Raw genomic sequence first — 27,998 nt, forward strand, 5'->3', positions numbered from 1 at the left:
CTACTCCGCCGGGATGGGCGTGTTGCAGTTCCCGTGGTAGATGCGGACATGGCCGTCGCAGCGGAAGTAGTGCTCAAAGACGTCGCTGTAGCCGTGATCACGCCACCAGGTGCAGAGCTGGCGGTTCCAGGTGCAATCCAGAACATAGAACAGCTCGGGGTGCTCCATGCCCACCAGGGTGAAGAAGTCCTGGTCCCCCAGGTGGCCCTTGAAGTGGAACTTGCTGGCCAGCTGCTGCACCACTGCCGGCTCCAGCAGACGGTTGTACTGCTCCGACTGGCGCATGGCCTCCAGGTCCAGCAGCAGCACCCCACTGTTGAAGCCGGGCAGCCCGTCCGGGGGCGGGTCCCCCACCTTGGTCCCAGGGTGTTCCTGTCGATACTGCCAGAAGATGTGCCTGGGGAGGGAGGGGGGAAGGCCCAGGAGAGGTCACTCCTGCCCACAAACGAAACTACGGGCGAGGGAGGGGAAACGTTCTTGCCTCCAGGAAGGGGCAGTTTCCGGGGTTCAGGCCCTCAGGCACCCCAATCCGAGGGAGCCACCAGTGCACCAGAGACACTTGCTGCCCTCTCTGCTCCAGCTGCCCCCTTGGAAGACCGTGTCCTTGTTTCTCCCACTCCATCCCCCTGTCACCCGCAGACCTGTAAGGGGGCTTCGTGCCACTACTTGCCAGGGGACAACGCCCTCCGGCCGCAGATGGCATCCTGCCCGCAGGGAGGGCAACCCAGCTTGGAGCAGCTCCAGAAAGAAAGAGGGGCAGCAGCAGCCTCAGGGAGCCTCTGATCTATTTACAGCTGCAGTTTCCTTGTGGGTTGAAGCAACGCACCTCTCTGCCCCTCAGCAGTGATGAGATACACTGCCATGAGGACCAGGAGCTTTAGATGGCTTCTTTTCCAAGACACCAAGGCTTTTTCTCTGGCTGGCCCCCTCCTCTATCCCATCCGTGCCTTGGAGGGGGTGGGGCAGGTCCTTTGAGCACCCAGTGAATGGCGGTGTGCACTAATAGGCCTGGGTGGGTAACGGGGCCAGTCAAGGCTTTCCCTCAAGGGCGCAACAGGACCTTGCTCAGCCTGGGGAGGCAAGTGACCGACTGGGGCCGCCACAGTAGCCAGTCTTCCCCCGGGTAGCTGCCTTGGCCTGAGTCTGGCCGCACATTCACCCTTCCATCGCCTGGCCCTGACGCCACGCAGGCTCTTCACCCACCCTTGTCTGCAGGCTGCGAGGCAACCTCCGCTCGTTGGGCAGGGGAGCTGTCCGAGACCCCCGTGCGCTACCAGCGTCCAGTAAGACCACCCACAGCCCAACCTGTGGCTGTCACACTGACCGCTTGCCTGCCCCACGTAACAGCAGGGTCCCTTCTGCCCTGTGGGCTTCGTCTGACATCCAGCTGCTCACGCAGGGCCAGAGTTGGCCTGGTCAGCACCCCCCCCCGATCCTCAGGGGGCCCAGCAGGGAAGGGCCCAGGGAGTGGCACCGTGCCAGGCATGGCTACATACCGATAGACCGGCTGCATTTCTTGGGCGATGCCGATTACTGCTCCTTCTGGGAAGTTGTCAAATTCCTGAAACAGTTCCCGAATGTTGGCACGGTACTCCACATCCAGGTCCACCTGTATGACCCGCGAAACCTCTGGAAGGGCAAAGCAGAGGAAAGGAGGCTGATTCAGATACAGGCGGATGGGAAAAGCCCCCAGGCTCCCAACAGCAGAGGAGACCCTAACAGGCACATCTTTAGATGCCTCTATTCAGCTCCAGAGCCTCGTAGTTACAACCAGCTAGTCCACAAAGGCGGCCCTGGGCTCCTCCTGTGGTGGCTCTGAAGGAGACTCTGAAGAACCGCGGCCCAGGAGGGCTGCAGGCAGGCGAGGGGCACCCAGTTGCCCACTCACCTCTGGGCATGATGTGGTGCATGGCGACCGAGAGGAAGAAGAGCGAGTCCCCGTAGTAGCTGCCAGCCCCCGCGCTGAAGAGCTTCTGCATGGCCTCCACCGTGGGCTGGAGCTTCTGGGCCAGCACCTCCAGGTCATGGAAGACCACCTGCCGGGCAGAGGGGTCGTCAGGACAAAGGGGGGGGTCTGCCCTCGACAGGGCAAGAGAAGGCAACCCCCTCCCCCCCCACAGTCCACAGGCTGCTTTGGCTGCTGTCCGGATGTCAGTTAAAGTAAACTACAAGCAACAACGGACTGAAACAGGGAGAGAGACCCGCGGGGGGGGGCTGGAAAAGGAAAAAGAAGCCCCCCAAGAGATGTGACTTGCAGAGGGACGGACGGACGGAGGGAGGGACATCCACGCCCGAAGGCAGCCAAGCTCGCCCACTCCCGAGCCCGGGAAAAGTTGCCTCTGCCCGGTTCACAGGCTCCCGCCTGGCCGACGGAGGGGGCGGAGGGAAGGGAGGGGGGGGGCGCCCACCTTGTACTTGAAGGCGGCCGGGCGCAGCGCCTGGTGCAGCAGCTGCCGGGCGGGGGTCCTGCTGGGCCCGTCGCAGAGCAGGTGCAGCGCCAGCGCCTCCCGCGGGCCCAGCTTGCCGAAGCGCACCAGCGAGCGCAGCGCCGCCGCCGCCTTGGCCAGCAGCGCCTCGTTGCGCTCCGCCTTGGCCAGCACCGCCAGCACGTGCAGCTCCGCCTCGCCCGCCGCCCCCGCCTCGCCCGCCGCGCCGGCGCCCCGCAGCAGCAGCTCNGGAGGAGGGCGGTCCCGGAAGGGGGGCGGGGGCTGCTGCCTGGACCCGGGCTCCGGTCGCCGCAGCCCTGGCGGCTTTTGACGCGCCCGCGGAGGAGGCGAGGCGAGTGCTGGAAGAAGGGAGCGGTCCGCGGCAAGGCGCCTTCCCGTCCCTCTCCGGCCTCTCCCGGGGCGCCCATCGCCTTCCTCGCCTCGCGCTTCGTCTCCAAGGGCCACGGGGGGGGGAGGCTCTCCTAGTCCCCCCAAGTGGAACCGAGGGCAGTCCGGGGCCTCTCCGAGCCGGGCACCGGGAAAGGCAGCGGCAAGGAAGAAGTGCCAGACCTTGAAAGGGCGGTCCCGGTGGGCGCAAAGGCCCGGGCTGCATCACCCCCTCCTCACAGGCGATTGGGAGACCCTGGGGAGGGCCGGCGGGCTCCCCCCCCCATTCCTAGAGGCTGTTCCTTTCCAAGCTCGGGGAGCCCCAAAATGGAAGGATCCGGCAGATCAGCTGGGAAACGCGGCCCCGAAGCGACCGGGAGGGAGGGAGGGAGAAGCTGCTGCCGGAGCCCCCTTCCTCTACCAGAAGAGCCACAGGGAGGAGGCCTCGAGGGGGCAGGCTGTCCCGGGAGCCCCTGGCGTCTTTGCTGGAGGGCCCAGTCAGAGGCGCCCCGGGGTCCCCCCTCTCAATTCCGGGATGCCAGGCGTGCCCTGTGGCACAGGGAGCCTCCCCCTTTCTCGCAGAGGTCCCCTCCCCTTCCCAGCTGCTCAGTCTTTGGGGCAACCTCTGAAGGGCTCCCACCCTCCCAATGTCCTCCGCCCAGCCCCATCGCCAAACAATTACAAGTGTGCAAGTGAAGCAGATTTATGTATAAAAAAGGGGGGGAGATAAGGGTACATGGGGGGTGGTGGAGGTCTCATTCATTGCCAACTCTTAGGTCTTTCAGGGCTCCGGCGTGTCAGGTGGCTGGAAGCGTTTCAGCTTTTCTGGATTATTGGAGGCCATCTGGGAGAAGTCCCGAAAGATGTCCTGGTAGGTTTCATCGCCTATGAAAGAAAGGAAGACACGGCAGCGTTGAAGAGACACCCCTGCTGCCTCCTCCTCCTCCTCCTCCTGATCAGCCCCCTCCCCCAGGCCTGCCCTGGGGAGTCTGTCTGCTCCTGGCCAGTCCCCTTCTCCATCCAGGCCCCCAAGGTGGTTTCTCAGCCCCCTGCAAGTGACCTCCAGGCCGCTGAGTACTTGCCACGGCAGGAGCCCTGCGGTTCCCCCGCCCTGGGATGCTGGGTGCTGCGGTGCCCAAACTGCAGCGCTTGGAGATTAAGCATCTATTTTGGCAAATCCAGCTTGGGCAAAGAGCAGAAGCAGCAGCAGCAGCCAAGGCCAGAGCCTGAGGCAGCCCCCGGGGGCTGGAGAGTTTCCCACCACTCCCGGCTGACCTTCTCCAATCCATCCACTCTGAGCAGAGCAACCCTCCTCTTGGCCAAGCTGCTAGGCTGCCCCCCTCTTTGAATTCAGGGTGATCCCTCGTTAACCCCCTGCTCCAGCACCAGACCCGACTACGCCGTTCCAGACAGACGGCTGCCCAGCCTCTTCTTAAAAGCCTCCAGTGTTGGAGCACCCACAACTTCTGGAGGCAACTTCTGTTCCTTGGTTCCGGGTTGCTTCTCCCCTTGGATAGTTTCCATCCGTTGCTCCTTGTCCTGCCTTCAGCTGCCTCGGAGAACAGGTGGACACCCCCTCCCCTTTGTGGCCGCCCCTCAAATATTGGAAGACTGCTATTTGGTCTTTGAATTCAGGGTGCTCCCTCCTTCATGCACCCCCAACTGGCCAGGCCCAGAAGCCCCTGGGCGAGCGTGGACTGGCGATGCCCAATCCCTTGGCAGAGCTGGGATCGGTCCCAGGGCATGCAAGGGAGGGGGGGGTTGCTGCTTTATCGAGAATGGCCTTCCATCCTCAGCCCTTAACACACACCCCCGGCCTACCTTCCAGGGCAGCTTTTATTTTGGGTCCCCAGCCTCCCCCCCCCCCCCGGGCAAGAGAGGCAGAGAAAGCACCATCCAGCGGAGGAGGCTGGAAAGAGGAAAAGGACTCCCAGCCAGACCCTGCCTGGAGAGAGGAGTCTGGCAGCCATGAGGGAGGGAGGGAGGGAGGAAGGCTCAGAAAGAGAACAAGAAGGGTGGGAGAGGAAGAGGCAGCACACATGCCCCCTCCTCCCCCCCCAGCCAAGGTGGCCAGGAATCCGGGGAAGGAGGCCGGAGAGGGAAGAGCATGAGGTGCAGCTGGACAGAGGCCCCAACAGCCAGGGGGGGAGGGGACCCCCAGCTCTAAGGCTCGGCTCTGCCCTGCGCCTTGCTCTGCGCGCTGAGAAGAGGCCACGGCAGATCCAGCCCGGGTGATGCAGTTCCACCCGTGCGCTCGTCCCCCGAAGGACGCGCAAACAGGTGCAAGCGTGTGCTGATCGAGACCTGCGGTGCCCACAGTCGGCAGAAGCGATGCAGCCGCCAAGAGTTTGGGGAGGGGGGAGGAGACAGAGGGTCTGTGGGGGCTGGTCTTTCAAAGGCTTCCCTGTGCTGCCCCCTCCCCCCACCAATTCTGTGTCAAGCAGAACCCGGCGGAGGCAAGAGGGGGCCTGGGGAAAGCAGCCCTGAGCATCTCCTGCGGCCAACTGGAGGGGGAGGGTCCTACAGCTGGTCTGGGCTGCCTGCTGAGGAACTCTTCCTCTCCCGCCCCTCGGCAGGCGCACCTGGCTGGCCGTAGAGTCCCTCCGACTCCCGCATCTCCTCGTTCATCCTGGCTAAGCGCAGCCTGCGGAGAAAGGGAAAAGAGCCTCAGGCCTCCCCAACGAAGGCCTGGCGCACCGTCGCCACCTCTGCCCACCAGCCCTGCCCCCGTCAGGGCCTCCTCGCGGAAGGGCCGAAGCCGCTCTGGCCAGGGCTGGCTTCCAGGCACAGAGCCCAGGCCGCGTGCCTGCGAGCCCGGCCTTTCCCCAGGGGCCTCCCTGGAGAAGACGAAGCTCCGTCCTTACAGGGTCACGATGTCAGCGTTGGCGGCTTCTATGGCGACGCTCAGGGGGTCCTTCCCGTCCTCGTCCCTGGCGTGCTGGTTTGCCCCCCTTTTCAGGAAGAGGCACACCTGCCTGTCAAAAGGGAACCAGCACAGCGGTCAGAACCTGGGCAAGATCGGCCGGTGCCTGCAGAGAAGCCTTCCGAGGAATGCGGCAGGAGCCCCGAGAGCAGGAGACCTACCCAGTGTGCCCCAGAATGGTGGCGTGGTGGAGCGGCCCTCTGCCCTGGGCGTCTCTCAGGTTCACGTTGGCCCCGTTCTGGAGGAGGAACTCACAAGTGACCAGGGAGCCCTGAGGGGGAGACGAGGGAGGTCCAGGCTAAGCTCTCGGCCAGAAGCGGGCCTCACCCTTCCCTTCCCCAAACTTGCAGGATGCAGCCCGAATCCTGTGCCCTTGGATCTGGCTGCCAACCGGGCCAGTGGGTAGGGCAGGGCAGGCAAAGCTCACCCCACGAACCGCCTGGATCAGCGGAGTGAAGCCGTTCTCCTGGTTGCGCCAGTTGACCTCTGCCCCCTGCGCCAGGGCTTCGGCCATGTGGGGAAGACTCTTCTGGTAGGCCGCCTGGTACAGCTGCAGTCCTGTGACCCACAGCTTGGCATCCTGGGTAGCAGCAGCAGCAGCGGAGGAGGAGGAGGCCTCCCCTTGGCTTTCTCCCTCTGGAGGAGGAGAGGCACTTCCTGTCTTGCCGCTCTGCCCTCGGCCCGCCCAACAGCAGCTTCCCCACCCTCAGCTTGGCTGGAGAGGGACAGGCGGCCGAGGGGCCTCCTGCAGACGAGGCTCAAAGGCAGAAGCAGAACCGGCTGCTGGCTATCTTAAGACTTCTTACTTTAACTAGACATTTAAACACCACCACCCACCCCCACACCCCCCCCCCCCCCCCCCCCCCCCCCCCCCCCCCCCCCGGTCCAAAACATGTTCCTGCTGACTCACTCAGGCAAAACCTGGGAGGAGGGTTGGGGATCCCACCCAAGGAAAGAAGGTGAGGGTCCCCCCCACACACACACAGCGCCCCAGCAGGAGCTCCTACCTGGTTCGTGCAAGACGCTGGCTGGGGCAACGGCTGCCAAACGCTCTTTGCTCTCCTCCCCGCCGGCCTGGCCACTGCCTGGGACTGTTTTAAGGAAAGGCCGTCCTTAGCGGGGGCAGCAGCAGCCGCAGGTGTGGGGCACCTGCCTCGGCAGACTGGTGAACGCTGGGCCTGCAGCACGGGCACTCGCCCTCAGCTCACCTGCCCCCAGAGCCTGGAGGGGGCCCAGGGAGGCTCTTCCTCCCCAACACGGAGGGCAGAGCCAGCGCCACACCCAGAGCAGACTTACTACAAGGCGGATTTGAGGAGGAATCAAAGTAGAATAAGAGCCACGAGAGAGACTTCTCACACCTCGCCCAGCTGGCCCTCACACCAGTCTCGGGGGGGGGGCATGCAAGCTGGCCTGGCTCAGTGCAGGCAGAGGACAGGAAGGGAGGAGGAGGAGGAGGAGGAGGAGGAGGAGATGGAGATCAGCTAAAAGCAACATCGCGGCTTCTCCCTGGGCTTTGGCAAGCATGAATGGGAGCATCTCCTGGGGTTGCAAGGAGGGGATTTTTGCCCACCCTCTCCCCCCCTTTACAAGATGGGGAGGGAGAGGGGGTCTCAGCAACCAGCCTGGGTACCTTTTAGAGGGGCTGCTGTGCTTTCAGGGCTGCCTCGCTTCTTCGCCTCCTGGTTGGGGGTCAGGGCTGGCTTTCCCCCTGGGTCAGCGGGGGACACAAACCGCCGGTCCACGTACTTGGCTCTAATGTACTCTTCCTTCTCCTGCCTGCGTGCAGAAAACAGGCCAGGTGAGCTTCCGCCGGGCAGGCGCAACACGCTCCCCCCCCCCGGGTGAGCCAGCCGCCTTCTCCTGTGGGCGCTCGAGGGGCCGGCTGCAGGGACCGGTGGCCGGGGCCTGGGGGTCCTGCCTCTTGCCCCAGAAGCAACGAAGGGCAGCGGGATGTGCTGCGCAAGGGGGAGGGGACACCTCAAAGGATGCGACATCCAGAAAAGAGTCGTGTCAAGCTGTGGAAGGCGCTCAGGGAAACGGCTCCCGTGATCCGACTCCAAACGCCTGGGGCACAGCCACCACACCCCCCCCCCCAGGCCTTGAAGTGGCCAAGTTTGGACACCTCTGCCCCAATGCAGGGGAAGGGGGAAGGAATGAGGAGGAGAGCGCCAGGGGAGAGAGGGAGGGACTCGGTGACGGGCCAGGAGCAAACCAGCGGATGGCCGAAAGGACCGGGTCAGGGATGGACCGTCCCAGAGGAGAATCCATCTATGTGCTTAAGAGTCAAGGACCCGAGGGCGTACAGTCAATCAGCTTGATGTCTCTATTATGCAAGGTCTTCAAGAAGATTGACAGCGTGTTTGTGAGCACTTGGGTAGGAAAGCAAAGCCAGTATTTATTTATATATTCATCAAATTTGTACAGCCGCCCATCTCACCAAAAGCAACTCTGGGCCATGTACAACAAACATTAGTTTGTCGTGACAGATTAATGTTATTACTGGACATAACATACTACGGCTTCAGTAAAAAAAGTTTTCCATGATATTCTTATTTTAAAAATGATAACTATGAAGTAGATGATATAAGTGCTAAATGGTTTCCCAACTGGCCCAAGAACAACATCCAGGGAACGATCATAAATGGCTTTCCATCAATTGGGGGGGGGGAGAGAAAGACACCAAACAAAGTGCCCCACACAGATTGTTCCCTATTGACCACCTGGGCAGAGAGGCTGAGGAGCGAGTCTGGGGCTAACGTTAGGCCGGGGCTCGCAAGGGGCGCCACAGGTGGCTTCGTGGAGGGCCTCAGCCGGGCTAAAGGGGCCTCTGCCTGAAGCAGGTCTTGCACTAACCGGTCATTGGACTAGATGGTCTCTGAGGTCCCTCCCAACTCTCCAGTTTCATGGGGAATGGAGCACATAATCTAATGGGGACCGTGACGGGTTTGAGGGAGGGGGAAAAAAACCTGACCCCCCCATGCAGGACGATTCCCCCCCTGCGCTAAGTACCTTTGGCTTCCAAGATGGGGCTTCTTGGCTCCCATTTTTTCTCTGTTCGCTTCATACACCCTGTTTATCACATTGTTCCCCAATTCACACATCAGCTGTAGGAAAATCACAAACATCAAAACCTAAGAGGAGGGGGCCTCCTGCGCTACCCCCCCGAGGCAAGGGTTTATGGGGGGGTGATCAAGGATGCCGACTCAGCTGTCCCTTCCCTGCTCCTGTCTCAAAGGCCCCGTTGGCAGAATCCGAAAGTGCCCAGGGCTGATCTGGGCAGACACCCTCTCCCCCCCGACCAAGAGCCTGGGACTCCCCCTCCCGGGGGCCTCTGCCACCCTCCCCCCCACAGAGGGTACCTTCAAAAGCTCCGGCTCCCACGAATCCAGCGTCAGGGACCGGACCTTGGAGAAGTGGACGCCCAGGCTCCTGCAGGGCAGACAGGAGGCACCGACTCAGGAAGGGGGCAGGCAGACGGGGAGGGAGGGAGGGGGGGCAATGGCTGCCGCCTCTCGGAGAGCACGGGGTGGGGGCTGCGCCTGCTTGCCCACCTGTGAATGCCCGAGCACTCGATGCACAGCGTGATGCCAAGGTTGATGCTGGCCCAGCGGGGGTCCGCCAGGCCACAGTCGCAGCACACCTCGTTGCCAGCAATGGCCTGGACCCTCTGGAGGGACCCTTCCCCCTTCAGCGACTTCTCTCTGGACTCCTGGCTGGACTCGGGGCTCCCTGTGGAGGGGGGGCGCTTCCTCTCCACCTGCGGAAGAGGCAGGAGGAAGACGCTGGGGCTGGCCCTCCTCCGCCCCCAGACCCTCTCCCGGCCCCCAATGGCTTGCCTTGCCTCCTGCCAGGCCAGAGCCGGTGCTGACCGCTCCACCTGTGAGCCCCAGGCAGCAGGAGCAGCAGCAGGAGCAGCTAAGGGTGCTCCTCCAGCCCTCCAGACGGGGGGGGGGGTAGGGCTGAGGTTGGAGAAGGCGGGGGGGGAGGGGACCCACCTCGGCCTCCTCCCCTTTCTCCCGGTAGGCACTGGCGATGCTGGTCTGCACTGCCTGGATCCACGCTTGCCGCAGCTTCTCTGAATCGGCCTGCAGGATGCAGCTCCTGCAGGGGAGAGAGAGAGAGGGAGAGGGAGGGAGGCCCAGCCGGCCAGGCAGGTGAGAACTCCTGGGGCGCCTGGCTTTTAGCAGCAGCTGCCCCCCCCCACAATAATAAGGGTATAAATGGGAAATCAATTCACACCTTCCAGCCTTAATGTCGCCCCCCCACCCCCACCTCACCACGAGCCCCAATTCACACTCCTGAAGTTCAAGCCTTTCCCCAACACAATCCTGGCATTTTTTGGGGGTGTGTGTGTGACATTAGGATAAAGTGGGAACAGCAGCAGCTTCCTGTCTGTAAAATCCTCCCACCGATTTGGGGGGGGGAGCTAAACAACCGTATCCAGGGAATGTGGGGAGGGGACAGATGAAGGCAGCTTTGGGAGGGGGCTTCTTGCAGGGTTAGAGGTCCTCTGATCCCGCTGGAGGTCTCCCTTGCCCAGAAGTGAGAGGGGGGAGACCCGGGCTCAGCTCTCCTTCAGCCAGACTGACTCTGGGAAAGGACTTAAGGATAAGAGGCAGAGCGTCTTCCAGCAGTGCTATCTGAGGCTTCCTCCCAGAAGCCGATATTCCTACCGGACTCATTTCTACTGTGGCAAAGTGTGGTCAAGTTCAATCTTGGTTAGGAAGGTTGTTTCCTTTCTGGTTGAGCATACTGTGCAAACTCAAACCGGCCAATTTGTGCTTTCAAAAATTGCACAAGCTCAGAAAGGGGTCAATTCGGGAAGCAGTGGGTGAGACGGACCCCTGGCTGTTTCCCCAGTTCCACTCCAATTCCCCAGGAAATCAAGGGCAGGGGGCCCCGTCTCCCACCCTTCCCTTCCGGCATCAGATGGCCAGAGGCCTCTGATCGGCTTGACCCTCCCCTCCCCCCATGAGGGAGAGGCCTCCTTGCTCCCCCTGGGGACGGGCCCCAGAGGCGTCCAGGGCCCGAGTCCTCCCACTCACTTGGTTGGAGACACCACCTCGAAGCAGAAGCGCCTCTCCAGGTCCTCGCAGGGCTTCACCGAGCACAGCCGCAGGTCTTCAACCACCACGGTGGGCGCATCCTGGGGGGAGGCAGGGAAGGCTCAGCTCTCTCCGCACAGCCCGGGCCCCACCCGGAGCCGCCCCGAGAGGGAAGACGCCCGGGGAGGCAGCACAGGCCAAGGGGCAATTCCCTGGGCAGCTGGGCGGGAGGCTCCTCGGGACCCGGATGGGCCCAACTGGGCGGCCGAGCGCTGGGCTCGAGCAAGCGCAAGAGGGAGGGAGGGAGGGAGGGTCGGAGGGAAAGGCCAGGGGCGGCCCAACGTGCCCAATGCTAAGCTGTGCCCGGCCAGGCAAGGGAGGGGTCCTCCTGAGCCAGGTCAGCCTTGCACTTGCTATGTGCGGGATGGGTGCCTGCCCACCCGGCCCCACCCCTGTCCTGGGCCAGCGATCAAGGGCAGAGAGGGTGCCGGCTTTCCAGAACCATCTTTATTTTGTCCTTGTTACTGAAAATAACCAAGCCAATGCAAGCCACCGCTCCAGATGGGGGGGGCAGCCCCTCCCCGGGCGGGTTCCCCAGCGCCCCTCGCGACGGAGGCCCTCCGGGACTCACCCTGAACTTCTTCTGGTAGACCAGCTGGTTGTTCTGGATGGAGAACCAGCGCCTGCAGCAGGGAAGGAGGCAGAGTCAGCAACGCCCTTCGGACAAGGAGACGGAGGCCGAATCCACCCGGACTCCCTCCGGCTGACTCTGAGAGGCTCCGCAGCCCCCTCCCCAAGCCCTCGGGAGGGGGGGGCTTTGTGTGTGTGTTTGTGTGTGTGTGTGTGTGTGAGAGAGACACTCGAACCCAGAGAAGGGCTGTGGAAAGCAGCCAGAGGGAGGCGTGCTCTAACAGCCAGAGGTGGGTGGGTGGGTGGGTGGGTGTGTCTCCAGGAGCAGCTTCTGGGCTTCCCCTCGTGACCTCCCGAACTGCTTTTGGGACTCTCTTTAACTTCAGCCCCAAAAGGAGACTGGCTGGCGGCAAATCCCTGGGACCTGGTTTATCCCCAGTGGCGCCACAATGGGGGGCCGGGACCCCAAGGCTGCTTGGAAAAAGGGCCAAAGGGGGGGGGAACCGAAGGGGCAGAGAGCACAGGGGGAGGGAGAGCTAATGGGGGGAGCTGCACCCCTTTACCTTTGGGTTCTTTTCTGAACACCCCACCCTCCCGCCCCACCCCGTGACAAATGCCGGTAACTCCAGAGACACACCCTTCCCCCTCCAAGTGACCACCCCCAACGCAGACTGAGTCCCAGCTGCAGGGGTCCCCCCACTGCCGGCCCCAAACAGCCCTGGACCGACTGGACGATTCCTTCCTCAGAAACAGCGACCCCACTGGCAGCCATGCCGGGCCCTGCTGCCCAGCTCAGCTGGCACTGGGGTGGCCACTGCTTTCCACCGTGCCAGGCAGATGCTGCCCTTCTGGGATTAGGTCCTTGGAGCGTCTGCTGGCAGGGCAGGGCAGGGCAGGGCAGGGCTGGGACCCCAGAGACCCTCACGTGGTAATCCCTGGCAAACACGGGCACCGAACTCTCCCCCTGCCTAGGGAGGGCAAGGGTGGGCTTCAACCCCACACGCTGCCTCTCAGGTGGGTCATCCGGCATCTATCCGGCAGGAAAGGCCACCACACAAGCCGAGAGTCGCCTCCATCCAGGGCGGCTCTCCCAGGAAACAAACTCCGATCCAGCCAGGGCTCTTGCTGCATTTTAAGAGGCAGCAGACCCCCCACTCAAAAACAGAGGAGGGGGGAATCAGGCACCTTCAGCCCCCCAAGAGAGAGAAACGGCAGAGGCAGAAGCGGAACCAATGGAATGACGGGAGGCCACAAAACTGCCAGGCAATGTGTGCAACAACAACGGGGAAGGTGCTGCTATCCCACCTGTGGGGGGGGGGAGAGAAAAACACTGAGTGGGGGGAGAGGCAAGAAGAGCGGCTCAGAAGGCACCGCCTAGTCTGGGGATGGGGGAGCACAGCTCAGAGGCAGAGGACCCCCCTCCCCATCGTCAGTCCACAGGAGGAGGGAGTCTTCCCTGAACGGCCAAGAGGGCGGAAGGGCTAAGCTCTCCTTGACCCCCACCATGGGCAGAGCCTCTCCCCTCCGGTGCCTCCCCCCACTTTATTTATTTGTTCGTTTGTCGTATTCATGTGGCCACCCATCTCGAAAAAGGGGTGACTCTGGGAGGCATACAACAAAGCTAAAAGCAATAAGGATATTCAAACAGTTATTAGTATTGTTATCATGAAAAGGCTTTATAAAAGGCATAAGCTAAAAGGAAAAATAAGGAAGCTATCGGGGGAGAGCGAGGTTAATGATCCCGGAGCCACTGAGACATCCGGAGAGGTAGAAGGGAGGGAGCCAGCCTCGCCTGTTAAGGGCAGTGGGCAGCAGCCTCTCTCTCTCTCTCTCTCTCTCTCTCACACACACACACACACACACACACACACACACACACACACGGGGGAGGGGAGTGGGGGGGGCAGCACTTCTGGGCCTCAGAAAAGGAGCCGAGCGAGGGAGGAGGAGGAGGAGGAGGCAGGCCGGGCTCAGAGCCACGGCCGGCTGGCATGCGTGGCCACACAACCAGGGAGGAAGCGCCAAGGAGGCACAAGCGGAGAGGTACCTGATGCCACTGGGGGGTTTCCTGTCAGGTGGAGAAAAGGAGGGAGGGTCAGAAGAGAAGCAGGAGGGAGACGGATGGAGAAACCAAAGTGAAAACAACCAGGCAGAAAACAAGCCGAGCAGAGCTGGGAGAGGAGGAGGAGGAGGAAGAAGAAAGGGAGCCCACCTAAGTGGCTCAGCTCTTGGGCACGGCCCCCCTTTCCCCCCCCCACGGCCGGGCAAGAGGGGGCAGCCCCTGCCCACGTGACTCAGCCCCACCAGTGCACCCTACAAAGCACCTGGACGAGAGCAGTGGCCGTGGGGCCCTCAAACTGCCTCACCGGCACATGCAAGCTCAAGAGAATATACAATAACAAGAGTTGGAAGGAACCCTGGAGGTCTTCTAGTCCAGCCTCCTGCTCAAGCAGAAGACCCTATACCCTTTCAGATAGATGGCTGTCCAATCCCTTCTTAAAAACCTCCAGTGACGGAGCACCCACAATTTCTGGTGGCAAGCAGTTCCACCGGTTAATTGTCCTCACTGTTAGGCAGTTTCTCCTTAATTCCAGGTTGCTTCTCTCTTTGATTGGTTGTTGTTTTTTGTCCTGCCTTCAGGTGCTTTGGAGAAAAAGGTTGACCCCGTTCTCTGTGTTAGCTCCCCCAAATACTGGAAGACTGCTGTCATGTCCCCCCTGGTCCTTCTCCCCATTAAACCAGACAGACCCAATTCCTGCTCTTTGTATGTTTTAGCCTACACACACACACACACACACTAATCCTTGTTGCTCTTCTCTGCCCTCTTTCCAGAGTCTCATCATCTTTTCTACATGGTGGTGACCAACACTGGATGCCGTACTCCAAGTGGGGTCTCGCCAAGGCCTTACAAAGCGGTCCTAGAGTGAAGGGACCCTTCCTCACGTGCTTCTGCCAAGTGAGGAAGACCCCTCCCAGTAAACGAGGTTGTCCCTCCAACTCACCCAACGGGTCAGCATCCCTGCCTCGGGCAAACTAATCCAAGGGCTCTGGAAATACAATCCTGGTGCTTTGCCTTTAGAAATAGGCCCAGCCTCAGAGCATCCCTTGGCAGCTCCCGGCGGCCTCCGTCTGCCCCTCTGCTACCGGGGAGAGGGCTCGGGGCCCATGGGCGTGCCAAATGCAGGTGCTCCCATGGTCCCTGGCCTCCTCCTCCTCCTCCAGCAGCTGAGGCTCTGGTGCCTTGACCTTTGCCCTCTCCCCCAGGGGCTCCTAACTAGCCTAAGGAAGGCTAGTTGCCCCTCCGGGTCTCAGGGACCCCTTTGAGCGATCCCGTCGCCCTGCTCTTCCACCGCCAGAGGGCTGTGCTGGGATGGCGCCCAGAGGGGCGGGCGGGAGGGGCTCTCTCCCGGGGAGCAAAGAGGCAGGAGGGCCTGGCATCTCCGGTGGGCAGAAAGAGGGCGAAGGCGGGCCCTTCCCTGGCAGTTCGCAGGGTGGATCTAATCGTTATGCAGGCAAGGGCCTTAGCCTGGCAAGATGTCTGCCTGTAGGCCAGCAGCCAGCAGCCGTAAACAAACTGCTCTGAGGGAAACTCTCTCGGCTCCTTGGGCCTGGACGGGGATGGGGGCACCCCAAAGCCGCAGTGCTCCGAGAGGCCGAGGCAGCTGGCCTGCAAGCCTCAGGTGCCGGGCGAGGGAGAGCCCCTGGGTGCTGGGGAGGAGGGGGCTCGGGGCTGGCGGCCAGCGAGTCAAGAGGCAGAGAGACGCTCCCCAGTGTGGCGCCTGCCCTCAGGGCTCCCTTTGAGGGAACGGCCTCACCTGTTCCAGGTCTTGAAAGCGTTACTGGCTCGCTTGAAGAGGTAGCCCTCCATGACGATGCCGTTCACCGCATCGACGTTGTACTCGAGCTTCAGGTCGTCGCTGGAGAAGCCCTGGCACAAAGAGAGGACCCCCGTCAGCCTCTGCAGGGCAGCCCGGAGCTGCTTCTCGGCTCACCTGGCAGGGAGGGAGGTGGGCCGGGTGCTGCTCCTGGGGTCCCCCAGGTCTTTCCCTGGCTTCCTGCAGCAGCCTGAGGAAAGGGCAGGGAGGACTCCGGGCCGAGGACAAGGACGGGTGCCCAGGACCCTCTGGCTCGCTGCCCGGGGTCCCCCATGCTGTCCACAGGGCCCCCCTCCGGAACTCCTCGTGAAGGAGAGGTCAGGCAACGAAGTCTGCAAGCAGACCACCACACTCGGCGCACACAGAGGACTCGTGCGCTGCGGAGGCTCTCATTGCCCTACAGCTAGAAAAGCACCCAGAGGCTTCAATGGGTCCGGAACAGGGCAGCAGCCGTGGCACTGATGGATGCACCTCGTCACGCCCACATAGACCTTGCAAGCTGCGCTGGCTCAGTGGGCTTCCGGGTGTGACTGAAGCTGTTGGGGGCCACGTTTAAAGCCCTACCTAGGGCAGGGGGCCGGTTACCCGAGGGCCACTTTCTCCCAAGAAGGTCTGCCTGCTCCCGCGTGACTGGCTCCTCCTTCAAGTCCTGTCACCTTATAAGACTTGTGCCTTTTCTGTGGCTGCCCCTGTTCTCTACAACGGCTTCCGACAGAGGTGAGCCAGAACTCTCCCCACCTTTAGGGAAGCCATGAAGAAGACCCGGCTCTTCTCCCAGGAATTGCACCTGGAAGCAGACCGGCAGCCGATGCAGCTGGCAGAGCAGTGGTGTAACAGGGGCCATTCTTGGGGCCCCCCAAACTGCCTGTTTGTTGTCTTTTTGGTTGAATAGAATAGAATAGAATAGAATAGAATAGAATAGAATAGAATAGAATAGAATAGAATAGAATAGAATAGAATAGAATAGGAATGGACCTTGGAGGTCTTCTAGTCCAGTCCCTTGCTCAAGCAGGAGGACCTATACCATTGCAGACAAGTGACTGTCCAGTCTCTTCTTAAAAACCTCCAGTGATGAAGCGCCCACGATTTCTGGTGGCAAGCTGTTCCACTGGTTGAATATCCTGTCAGGAAGTTTCTCCTTAACTCTAGGTTGCTTCTCTCCTTGACCAGTTTCCAACCATTGTTTCTTATCCTTCCCTCTGGTGTTCTGGCGAACGTGACCCCTCTTGTGGCAGCCCCTCAAATATTGGAACGCCGCTATCATGTCTCCCCTATGTCTTCTTTTCTTTAGACCGGCCATATCCAAGTCCTGCAGCCGTTCTTCGTATGTTTTAATCTCCAGGCCTTGGATCATCTTAGTTGCTCTTCTCCGAATTTTTTCCAAACTCTCAACATCTTTTTTGTGATATGGTGACCAAAATTGGCTGCAGTATTCCAGGTGTGGCTCTTACTAGGGTTTTATAAAGTGGTACTAATACCTCGCATGGTTTTGATTCTATACCTGTTTATACAACCCAGGATTGTATTAGGTTTTTTCCACTAGGACTCTAACCCTAACCCTCTCACAGTTACTATTTTTCAGCCAGGTCTCACCCAATCTGTATTTGTGCCTGTGGTTTTTCCTGCCTAAATGTAAAACTTTGCTTTTCTCCACACTGAAACTCATTTTGTTGGATAGGGCCCATTGTTCAAGTCTGTCAAGATCTTTTTGGATCCTGAGTTTGTCTTCTGAGATGTTGGATACTCCTGCCAGTTTAGTGTCATCTGCAAATTTGATGAGTTCCCTTTCAATTCCCTCCTCTAATTCTAAGTCATTGATGAAGATATTGAAGAGTGCTGGGCCTAAGACAGAGCCTTGTGATATCCCACTGCTCGCTTCTCTCCATGTGGATGTAGTGCCATTGAGGACTACTCGTTGAGTATGGTTTATCAGCCAGCTACAGATCCATCTGGTGATGATGTTGTCTATTCCACCTTTTTCTAGCTTACCAAGGAGTAAGTAGTGGTCTATTTTGTCAAATGCCTTGCTGAAATCTAGGTATCCTACATCCACTGTGTTTCGCTGGTCTACTAGTTTAGTCACTTTATCAAAGAACGAGATAAGATCGGTTTGGCATGATCTGTTTTTAACAAACCTGTGCTGGATACTAGTTATGACTCTGTTTGCTTCTAGGTGTTCTATATTCTAGTTGTTCTATCCTATGTCTATATGTTGTACACTGCCCAAAGACACACAGTCTGAGTGGGGTGACCTTGTAGATCTTGAAACCAACCATCCTTCTTTCCTGCAGAGAGAGCGGCAGGCCCCTAGCTGCGTCTATCCAGATTATTTTGCATGGTGCTCAGAACAATTCCGGGGATCAAGACAAGGCTCTGCTCTGGGCATGCCAGTTTTTCATGAAAAAAGAAAAAGAAAATAAAAATCAGAAGAGAGGCAGAGAGAGGCTAGGCGTGGGCACCACGGTGCCCGTTCCTTTCCTGCCCACAAAGTGCCGGATCCACCCCTGCTCTTCCCAAAGCCTCATGGCAGAACTGACCACATCGTTTCTCCTTCACGAAAACCAGGAATGGGGGTGGGGGGGGCGGCTGGGAGCGGAGCCAGGGGAATTCAGGCTGGCCCTGTCCAGCAAATATGGACAATTAAAATTGTGTGTTTCTCCTTAGGATTAAACCTTTATAACCATCCCAAATTACATTTTCATTCCTTTAGCACACTCTGAAGGATTATTCTGTTCCTTTTCCCATTTTCAATGTTTTATTGATCCCTGCATAAATACTTTTTTAAACTGCCAGCGAGGTATCAGCCGTTACTTCTGTTTTACCCGGCACGGCAGGAAAAGTGTGGAGGATTTACCAGCAGCCCTTGCTTCAAGGTGGGACCCCAGGACCCTCTCTGGAGAACACACCACCCCCGGGGCAGAGGACTTGGAGGCTGGGCCCCTGAGCCAGGCTGGGGTCACTTTTCCCTGGGTGTCAAAGCAGCGTCTGGCCCAAAGCCACGGAAAGGCCCCATCCTGCTGCTCAGCGCTTGAGACACCCGGAAAGCAGGCACTCAGCCTCTCTACAGGGACATCCAGACTCCAAAGGGCAATGGCACCCTGCACCAAGGGGCCGGGCCTTGGGGCAGTTCACCTGGGCGATGATGGAGGCCTCCCCAGGCCACCCTGGCCCCACCTGCAGTGGAGGAGGTAAAGCTCCCCTTTCCTCCACACAGCAGCCGCCCCGTCCCCGCCAGCCCCACTGAGAGCTGTCTCTGACAGGGTGAGCCGGAGGTTTGCTCCGCTGCCACCGAAGGCGGGTGTGGGTGGGTGGGTGGGCGGTTTCCCCAGCCATGGCTGCTCTTCCATGGGTCTCCCGCACGCAGGTGCCCTGACCCGCTGGGGGCAGTTGGCCCTTGACCCGCAAGAGCCCACAGGTGGGGCAGGCGCTCTCGGCCGGCACACCCTCCGGTACCTTCTGCTGAATGGTGGAGTGCTTCTGCTCCATCTCCTTCTTCTCCCTGGCCGCGTCCAAAGCCAGCTGGTCCAGCTGCAGAAAGGACAAGAAGGAAGCCCACAGAGCCTTGGGTTTCATGCGCCTGCGCCCGAGAGGAGCTGCCCTTCCCCGGGTTTACCTGGACAGGCGAGGAGGCCCTGCCCCTCTCCCACCGCGCTGGGTCAAGCTCTGCCTCTCTCCCTGCCTTTCTCGGGGGGGGGGCTGGAGTCCAGGGAGCCCCGGGGTGCCTAGCACATGCGGCTGGACTGGCGCATCGCTTCGGGCTGGAGAAAAGGATGACTCATGCAGCCTTCGCAGCCTCGGCTGCCTGGCCAGAGCCGCTGGGAGAGCAGCAGCAGCAGCAGCAGCAGCAGCGGAGGCAGCAGTGCTGGGCTCTGGCCATGGTGCAGGAGGGAGAGCTCTGCTCAGTGCCTGGCGTGAAGCTCCTGCCAGCAGCTGAGGGTTCGGGGGCTTCTGGACCGGCCTCAACCACCCCGCTGAGGTTGCCAGGAGCAGCCGCAGCAAAATCCTCCAAGGCTGGGAGAGCAGAGGGGCCCTCTTGGCCTCCCACTGCCCCCCCCCCACTGGGGGCAAGAAAGGGGAGATGCTCTGGCAGCAGGAAGACTGTCTCTGTCTCTGTCCCCTCATCGGCTGACTTTCCGCCCTCGGGGCTCGCCCCCCCCTCACAGCCCTGCCTCTGGGGGCACCCCTGCCTCCCCTTCGCTGGAGCAGCCCCCTCCCTCCCTCGTTACCTGAGCGCCCAGGTCCTTCATGTAGGGCCCCAGTTCACTGAACAGGTCGTAGCCTTGGTGGAAGAAGGCCAGGTGGGCACACATGAAGGACAGCATCTGCGGGGGGGAAGGGAGAGAGGGGAGGGGAGGGGAGGGGGGAGAGGCAGATGAGGCGGGTGGCCCCTCTCCAAACCTCGCAGGGGGAGGGGAGGCTGGGACCGGGGGACCTTTCCCTTTCTAGACCCAGGAGGGCGGCAGGCGCTTGAAACACCAACACCCGTGGAAGCCACCTCCGTCTTCACTGAACCCCCGTTTGAGCACTTTGGGGATAATGGGCCAGGTAGTTCCTCTACGGGTTGTAGAGGCCATGCATCAAATGACCCACCCACCCGATTCTGCGACCTCTTTTATGGCACTTGTCAAGCGACTGCCAGCTTTTCATAACACGAACCAACGGATCGCTATGGGCGGTTTTGCCAAAAAACAGAAGTAAATGCCGGGCTTTGGCAAAACCACTGTAAACCACAGTCCCGTGTGACTGCGGGACACTGCAAACCATGAATGTGATCACAAGAAAGTGTGTGTGGGGGGGGTTGTCCATCGGAACTTCAGAACAGGGTTGTAAGCACCCTTGGGGAGGGGCCTGTGGGGCCACCAGCGCTGTCCCCTCCGCGCAGTGGAGCCACCTACCGACTTCAGGATCTCCGACCGCCTCTTGGACTGGAGAACGTTGATCTGGGAGAGGGAGAGAGACCCGTTTGCTTTGCTGAGGGAGGGGAGAAGGGGGCGGGGAGGGGACCCCGCAGTGGACGGCAGGCAGCCCCTGCCTTGGGGGGGGAAGGGGGGGTCTGGGAAAAGTTCCCCATTGCTCCCAAGGGAAGCTCAGCGGGAATTTCAGGCTCAGGACGAAGGCAGGCAGGCAGGCAGGCAAGGTGGCGGTCAAGCCTCACCAGGGAACTGACCAGTCAGCAGGGCTGCCCTCTCGCCTCCCAGGACCCCTCGTGGCAAAGACCCCACTTCCACCGCTCTTCGCCCAGCCCCCTCTCCCCCCCCCCCGGAGGCCTCTTCGTCCAAAGGAGGACTTGCTTCCTCCTCCTCCTCCTCCTGGACAGGAGCCGGCTGCCTGGCTGTTCCCCGCCCCTCCCCTCCCCAGCCAAATAGAGCAGGGCCCCCAGGAGCCCCTGCTCTGTCCCAGGGCTCCCCAGCCCTCCCTGGGCGGACGCCCCCCCCCTGCGCCGGGCTCACCTGCAGCACGTAGTCCAGCGCGATGTGCCGGAAGCACTTCCGGGTGGCGGTGAGGATGTTGGTGGCCTCCTCGACTTCGTGCTGCTTGTTCCTGGGCGCCTGGGCGTTCTTGGCCAAGGCATTCTCCTTCTCCTCGCTCACTTTCTCAAACTGCTTCTTGGCATCTTTGAACTTCCGGATGTCTCTGGTGCGCGTGGGGGAAAATAAAACGGCCAGGTTCCCTCCAGCCTTTCCCACCACAGAGCCCCGCCCTGAGCGGGACCCACTCCTTTCCTTTCCCCAAGAGATTCGACGGGGGCCTCTGTCCGCGTGGAAAAGGGGCCAAGGGACTCTGGGTGCAAGCAGGGTCACGAGAGGGCCCCTTCCGCACCCTCCAGAACGGGCTGAGCAACGGGCGGACGGCTGGCCTTCCGGACGTGGGCCGCCTGGAGCTCCTGGAGAAAAATATCAAACTGCCTCCCAACTCTGAACCCCCCCCCCACTGCCCCGCACGCCCGCCCACCAGGATGACCTGGAAGACTCCCGGCAAAGCCACACCCTGCACAAAAGGGGTCCCAAACGAGGGAGTTGTGCTGCTTTCGGCCCTGCAACGACACCAGAGCCGGCACACACATTCACAGACACACACACCCCAGCACTTTTGGTGTCCTTACGTCTGCCCTGCGCTCTCCTCTCTCCCCCCTTGTGCACAACGTCTCCCTTGGCCTCAGCCAGGCTCCCGTCACGCATCCATCTTGGCCAAAATGAAAGTTCACTTACTCTTTAACGAACATCTGAAGCTGTGCTTTAATGGACCTCTGGGTCTGGTCAAAGAGGATCTGAAAGGGGAAAAAGCTCAGGCCGAGAGAAGCCCCTTCCATACAGCAGCCCCCAACAACCACTTTCCAGCTCCTGGTCTTCGGCCGAAGCTTCTGCTACTCTCCATGTGGGCAACAGCCCGGTTTAAAAACAACAACAACAACAACAACAAAAACTTGCCTGCTATAATTTGCCTTTAATAGCTTATTTTATGTCATCATGCATTGCAACATCTCTTTATTTATTTATTTGGCTTTTACACAACTTTCGTTTTAGCAGACTGTTTAAGTGGACGGCAGCGCAATAAACTGAGTCCAACCTACGGATGCAACATGTTGAAATGGGCCAACAACAGAACGTGGCCTCTTCAGCCACTTCACAGCCCTTCCTCCTGGCTTGCTGGGACCCCCTCAGGCCACAAGGGGTTACTCCCCCCCAGCACTCCTTCCCCCCCCCCCACACATGAGCCTGAAGCCCTGAAGGGCAAAGGAGACTCCCCTCCGTGGGGCCATGGCCGGGGAGGGGGGGGCAGATGCCCTGGGGGCCCCTTCCCCTCCGTCTGTGAACCGGGGTTTGGCTGCTGAGCGGGCAGCAGCCTGGTGGACTCTGAGCTGTGCTGCCCTGCCAAAGAGGGTGAGAAGAGCGGCCAGCTTAACTAAGGGGACTCACTCAGAAGAAGCCCAAGGCGGCTTCAACCAAAGGGGGGGGCCTCGCAAGCAAAACCCCACTGAATTGGCTCAACACCTCTCCCCCCCCAGCCTAAGCTCTCTCTCCAAGCAACTTCCCCCTTCACTGAACCTTGTTGGCTCCACTTGGAGAGTTGCAGAAGGATATTTCCCATTAATGGAGACTCAGCTGGGATTTAAGAGCCGCCCCCTCCCCCTCCAAGCGTGGCCCTCTTGGGCTCTGCTCCTGCCCACATCAAGACGGCCTTCCCCACAAGCCTGCACAACGAAGGAAACATTTCAAAAGTCTGGCTGCCCACTCCCACCCCCCACCCATCCCATGCGCTTCGGAGGGAGGGGCAGGGCAGTGTTCCAGACGGGAGGCCACGGCAGCAGGAGCCCCGTGCCAAGAGCAGCGTTCCAGGAAGTCTGCTGGAAGAACTGAGTCACCCGCTCGCCATGCGAGTTCACAAGTAACTTTAAAAAGAGGCACCCAAAGTCCACGAAGGGCATCCAGACGTGGTTACAGCCAACCACTCGCTCGTCAGATACGTTCCACCTTCTGCCCCAACGAGGTTGCTTCCAAAACTTACCGAGTGGTAATTGATCATCTCCTGGAGGCTGTCGGAGAACTTTGACAAGCTGCCCTAGGAGAGAAAAACGGAGGGATGAAAAGCAGCACCCAAGAGAAGAGGCCCAGCATCTCCTCCTGAAGACCCAACGGGCTCCCTCCCTCCCATCCACCCACCTACCCCCAGCATCCAGGCTGAGGGCCGCACTCGGGACCAGGGACTCGCCAGGCGGTTGGAGTCCTCCAGGGACACTGAGGGGTGAAGGAGCAGCCATGCCTTGCCTGAGCCTGAGGAGGCAACCCCGGGAAGCCCCAGGAGCCAAGGAGAGGCTGGCCTGACCGCCCTGGAGCTCAGCTCTTTCCCCCTCCCAGGCCCAGGTCTGGACGGGAACCTTCCCCTCCCACCACCACCATTTACCTCCACCAGGCCATCCCTGCTGGAGTAGTGGGCCAGATCCCGGAGGCCATGGATGAACTGCTTGTTTGCCACACAAAAGGCCTTCCCGGTGTCAATCATGGCAATGCAGAGCTTCACCAGCTGGAAGAAGAGCAAACGCCCTCAGGCCCTGCCTCTGAGAGCCCAAGGCCTGGATGGAAGTGGGTCGCCCGCCCGTGTCGCTCTCTGCTAAACTGGGGACCGCTCCCCCCCCCCCGTTCTTGCCCTTCTGCCACGCTCTCCTTCCTGGGTGGGCATCTTGTGACTCCTGCTGGGTCTCTCTTTTATCCTCCCAGTAAAATCCAGGGATCCCTCAGCACCGCCCTGGAAAGCCAGGCTGAACTCAGGTCCTCCGTCTATTCCCCCCCCCGTATCTCTGTCTCCCGAGAGAGGGAGGCGACTGAGGGACATGGAGGTCCAGGGTATCCCCCTGCGCAGGTGGCCCTGCCTGGGCCGGCAGGCTGCCACTCTCAGCTGCTCTGGAGGACCCAGGCCAGCCCATGGGACCCTCCCCAAGGACCAAGGACCCCCCCAGGGGGCTCGCCACATGAAGCCCTGCCCTCCCCCCTCCCCCCAGGGCTGAGCCTGGGCTTCTGCTCATTCCGGGCTCCAGACGCCCCTTTCCAGGGAGAACTTCCCCTTTCCTGCCAGTTCTTTATTCCGGGGCAACGTGACTCACCCATCTGCCACAGAGAGGAAGCCACGGCCGAACTCAGGCTCCTTCGCAAGAGAGCTGCAGGCAGAGAGAACCTCGGTTTCCCCCCCCCAATGTCTCAGACCCCCCCCCGACGTCTGTCTCTGTCCTCAACTTATAGCAGTTCAGGTAATGACTGTTTAAAGTTACAACAGCACTGAAAAAAGTGACTTATGACAATTTTTCACACTTACAACTATTGCAGCATCCCCATGGTCATGTGATCAAAACTCAGCCACTTGGCAACTGACTCCTATTTATGACGTTTGGATCGACGTATCCCAACATAACCAATCAATCTGTGGCCACTGAGCTTCATCAACTGAGGACCGGCCACCCACCCTCTCATGGCCGGCCAATCTGGGGGTTCCCAGCCCTCCCCCCGCCCAAGAAAGCCTTGACACGTTTTGCTCTGCTAGTAGAGGAACGTCCCTTTACCCCTCCCCACCCCTGGCCTTCCGGTTCATTCTTTCACAGGTCTTAAAGGTCTAATTATGTCCCTCTCCGACTTCGGGGGTTCGCTTTTTAAAAAAACATCGCAGTTTTATTTATTACAATACTTTTAAACGTTTAGACTGACTACATCCATTTGTTGTGCCAGCGAACTATGTTTCAAAAGCTGCTGGGGGTTGTGACCCTGTGCCTGCCGTGGTCACCAGAGCCCCTCTCCCACCCACCCACCCAGCAGAGGCAGCCCAGGGGAGGCCCTCACTTCTCCAGCAGCCACCAGCCGTCCTGCTGCAGAGCAGCCCTGGAAACAGCCGAGATGACAAATGGCCGCTCGCCACGGACACTCCACGCCTGGGGTGGTTTTCTGGCTAGCGGTCCAGAGTCTTATTGTTGGACTGCAACAACGCAATCCGCTTATCCCGAATGGCCCCAATTCAGCCACAAACCCTCCTTGCTGGCGGAGGAACGGCAAGGAGGGGAGGCAGGAACAAGCCAGGGGCCGAGGACAGTCAGGGGACAACAAGGCTCCTAAGCAGCACCTCCGCCCAGGCCACAAAAGGCCATTTCGAATCCAAGAGAGGACGCCCCAATTAACTCCCTCTAAATCAGGGCAGGGAACTCCTGTCAGAGTTTCCACGATTCTGCATTTGCGCCAAAAACAGACGGCCTCTGGCCATAATTGGGATGGCGCTCGCTTGTTAGCGCTCCCTCAGCTGTGCGGGGCTCAATATCCCTCTTGGAAACTGTGCAGGGTAGCTCAGCACCTCAAGGGGTCACTGGGGCAGATGCAGCCTAGAGGCTGGTAAGGGGAGCCAGGCGAAAATCTTGACCATGGTGCCCCCCCCATGGAGGAAACGGAGCCAAGTGGCAGGCAGGATTCCACCCCTGGACTGCTTCGCCAGCGGTGAACAGCCCACCCGAGAAGCTCTATAAGGATCCGCACTGGGGGAGGAGGCGCCAGCGGGGAAACAGGGGTCTCTCCTGGTGCCCTTTGACAGGTTTATAAATGGGGGACAAAACCCCGACTTCCCTGGCACCCCTACCGGCTTCTGTCTCTTGACCAGGGTTGACCCCTCCTCTCCCCACACTCTCTCGCTCAGCCCCTGGAAGAGCCCCACCCACAAGAGCAAAGCCTCTCCAGACCGGCTCCCGGGGCCAGGAGGGAGGAAGAAGCTGCCTGCATGTCTGAGTGCCTTCCACGCTCCCCAGACAGCATGCCAGGCACCAAAGTGGGGCAGAACTCTCACCAGTCTCTCTTCTACTACGCTTCCTAGAGATTAAGGACGGACCTTTTGGCAGTAGGACTGGCACCCTGCCAGCTCCCCTGCTTCTGGGCAAGGGTGAACGGTGGGGCCTACAAGCCTTGTCACCACTGAGGGAAAGAACTGCTTATCCAAGACTTGTGAGCAGCACGGAAAGCAGAAGTGGGGAGAAACTCCCTCGGAGGCTGCACTTCCATGGGCCTGGACCACAGGGGAAGCGTTTACCTCCAGTCCTCAGGCCTCCAGCTGGCCTGCAGGAAGCCCTTGGGCGGGGGAGGGGGGGCAAAGGCTTCCCAGAACTGAAAAGACGAAGCTCAACACGAAAGGTGATGACGAGCCCCTCCAGAGCCTCAGCCAAAGCTGCACCTCCTCCACCCTGCGGTCCTCACGCCTCTTTCTCCTGCACACAGGAGAGCAGCGACCCCCAAGGGGCAGAGCAGCTGCTGGAGGGCACATCTCACAAGTCAGAGGGAGGGAGGGAGGGAGGGAGGGAGGGAGGGAGGCATCATCAACACGGAGAAGACAACAACCGTTACTCAGTGTCTCCACCCTGCGCCAGCCGGAAATGCAGAAGCCTTGAGCGGCTGCTGACCGGCTGAACAGGCTCAGGCTGAACCCGAGTGGAGTGGAGTGGAGTGGAGAGCACTCCACAGGTTGGCTGGTTCTGAGGGGCTCCCCTTGTTGGTTCTCCAGGAGCCTGTGCCCCCCCCCCCAGTGAAAGAGCGGTCTGTACTGGCAGCTCCTGCAAGGCCAGCAGGGTGGAAACTGTGGCCGGGAGGCCTTTGCCTGGCTGCAGCTGGTGTATTTCGCTTGTGTTAAGGGCTGCTCTGCTATCGCTGCTTTACTATCGTTGTAAGTGCGTCAGATACGATCCAATCAAAACGCCATAGTGATTATGGTCATCAATAAGCCAAGCCCCTTCTACCCATTATTTAACTGGATGTGCACTCATTTTATGGAGGAAGGTCTTCATTTGCAAATACTTCCCACAAATGGCACCCCAGGCAAGCTTTGAACATATGTGGAGAAGAGGATGCGAGGGCCGCGTCCAATTCTAAAGCCAGGCATGCAAATCGCTGCCCTCGTGCAAATTGCCAGACGGGGTTCCCATCTATCTCAGGGCAAACGGGACTGTGAGGCTTCCTCTGAGCCAACCTCCCTTCCAAAAGAGGATCCGCAGAGGGAAACACAACCGGTGTGTCCCAAAGGGAGCGGAGGAGCCCTGCGAAGAGCCCACCGTTCAGGCGAGGACAGAGGCTCTAAGTCCCAGAATTGAAAAGGAGAGTTACAAAACGCAGAAGGAAAAGCGAAGGTGGCTGGGCGATCCGGAAGGGCTCCGTTGCCCTCCCGTGGGCAAGGGGGAGCCCCTCGACTGGGTCCCAGAGCCGGGTTTGCTCACCTTGTCCAGCTTCAGCTCCAGCTCAGTGACGTCTCCTTCGACGTCTTCCAGGGCAGCCCTGCAAGGCGGGACATGAGATTTCATCAGCACTGATTTGTGCTGCCTTCAGTCCGGAAAAGTCCCAATGATTAACCAACGAAGCAAATTTTTTACACAGGGGAACCAGAGCTGCACTGATGTCCTGAGCAGAGGGAAGCCACCGTCGGGCCTGAGACGGAGAGCCTCGGGGGACCTCCATCGGCTCAGGTCCCTTCCTCGTCTGACGGAAGGCTTTCGGAATCCCTCTCCGGAGGATTCTGCCCTCCGGCTTCTTCATCGGGGCCTTCGGGGAGCGCCAGATGCTCAGCAGCGGCTGCTCCTCCTTTCCGCGGCTCCCTTGCACGGTGTGGATGATGCATCATCCCCGCCCCGACCCGGGCACCCTCCCCCTCCCCGGGGTGGGGTGGGGGGGGAGGATGAGGGGCAAGGAGGGGCGCTCCTGCCGGGTCGAGGGGTGAAGCCCGGAGCAGCACCGCTTCTCCACCCCCTGATGGACGCACCGGGAGCAGGACCCTCCTGGGGGGGACTCGGGGCTTCCCCCCCTTTGGAGACGCCCCCCCCAATTCGGGGGGGGGGCGTGGCGGGGGCCCGACCCGCACTGGGCGAGGGACCCTTTGCGGCCCGGCGCCCGCGCGGTTGGCCGTCTGCCCGGTCTCTGGGCCCCGGCCTTCGCGGCCACACCTGCCGGGACCCCCGGGGCTTTCCGGAGCAGCGACGGAAGGGAGCGGGCGAACCGGCTCCGGGGGGGCCTCCTCCAAGACGCGCCTCCCTCGCCCCCGGGCGGCCGCCCCCTTCCAGCCTCGGCGCCGGGACGGGCCCTCTCCGGAGGTCGCGGGCCCGGGGAGAGCGGAGGGCCCTACCGGAAGCGGGGCGAGTCCTTCAGGCACTCCTCGAAGTCGACGGCCACCCGCATCCCGAACGCCCCGTCCGCGCTTCCGGCTCCGCGGG

The 27,998-nt window shown here is 60.6% G+C and overlaps 2 protein-coding genes across 2 annotated transcripts; both read right to left on the bottom strand.

Moving 5' to 3' along the window:
- Positions 1 to 3,576, bottom strand: XXYLT1 (xyloside xylosyltransferase 1). Its single transcript, XM_015820726.1, has 5 exons — positions 3,550 to 3,576; positions 2,409 to 2,996; positions 1,889 to 2,036; positions 1,497 to 1,629; positions 1 to 397 (listed from the first exon to the last, which is right to left on the bottom strand). The coding sequence occupies exons 1-5, from the start codon at positions 3,574 to 3,576 to the stop codon at positions 1 to 3; spliced, it is 1,293 nt and encodes a 430-aa protein (XP_015676212.1).
- On the bottom strand, positions 3,543 to 27,963 carry ACAP2 (ArfGAP with coiled-coil, ankyrin repeat and PH domains 2). Its single transcript, XM_015820732.1, has 24 exons — positions 27,911 to 27,963; positions 27,012 to 27,069; positions 23,189 to 23,308; positions 22,793 to 22,846; positions 21,496 to 21,554; positions 20,737 to 20,920; positions 20,182 to 20,226; positions 19,513 to 19,608; positions 18,740 to 18,814; positions 15,227 to 15,339; positions 13,459 to 13,479; positions 11,413 to 11,464; positions 10,782 to 10,882; positions 9,732 to 9,837; positions 9,288 to 9,493; positions 9,096 to 9,165; positions 8,746 to 8,840; positions 7,367 to 7,512; positions 6,744 to 6,827; positions 6,164 to 6,372; positions 5,898 to 6,007; positions 5,678 to 5,788; positions 5,396 to 5,457; positions 3,543 to 3,698 (listed from the first exon to the last, which is right to left on the bottom strand). The coding sequence occupies exons 1-24, from the start codon at positions 27,961 to 27,963 to the stop codon at positions 3,595 to 3,597; spliced, it is 2,334 nt and encodes a 777-aa protein (XP_015676218.1). The 3' UTR covers positions 3,543 to 3,594.
- Between the last annotated feature and the right edge of the window lie 35 nt (positions 27,964 to 27,998).

Source organism: Protobothrops mucrosquamatus, unplaced genomic scaffold (genome assembly GCF_001527695.2).
Source record: "Protobothrops mucrosquamatus isolate PMUCROS unplaced genomic scaffold, P.Mucros_1.0 scaffold1167, whole genome shotgun sequence".
Lineage (NCBI taxonomy): Eukaryota > Metazoa > Chordata > Lepidosauria > Squamata > Viperidae > Protobothrops > Protobothrops mucrosquamatus.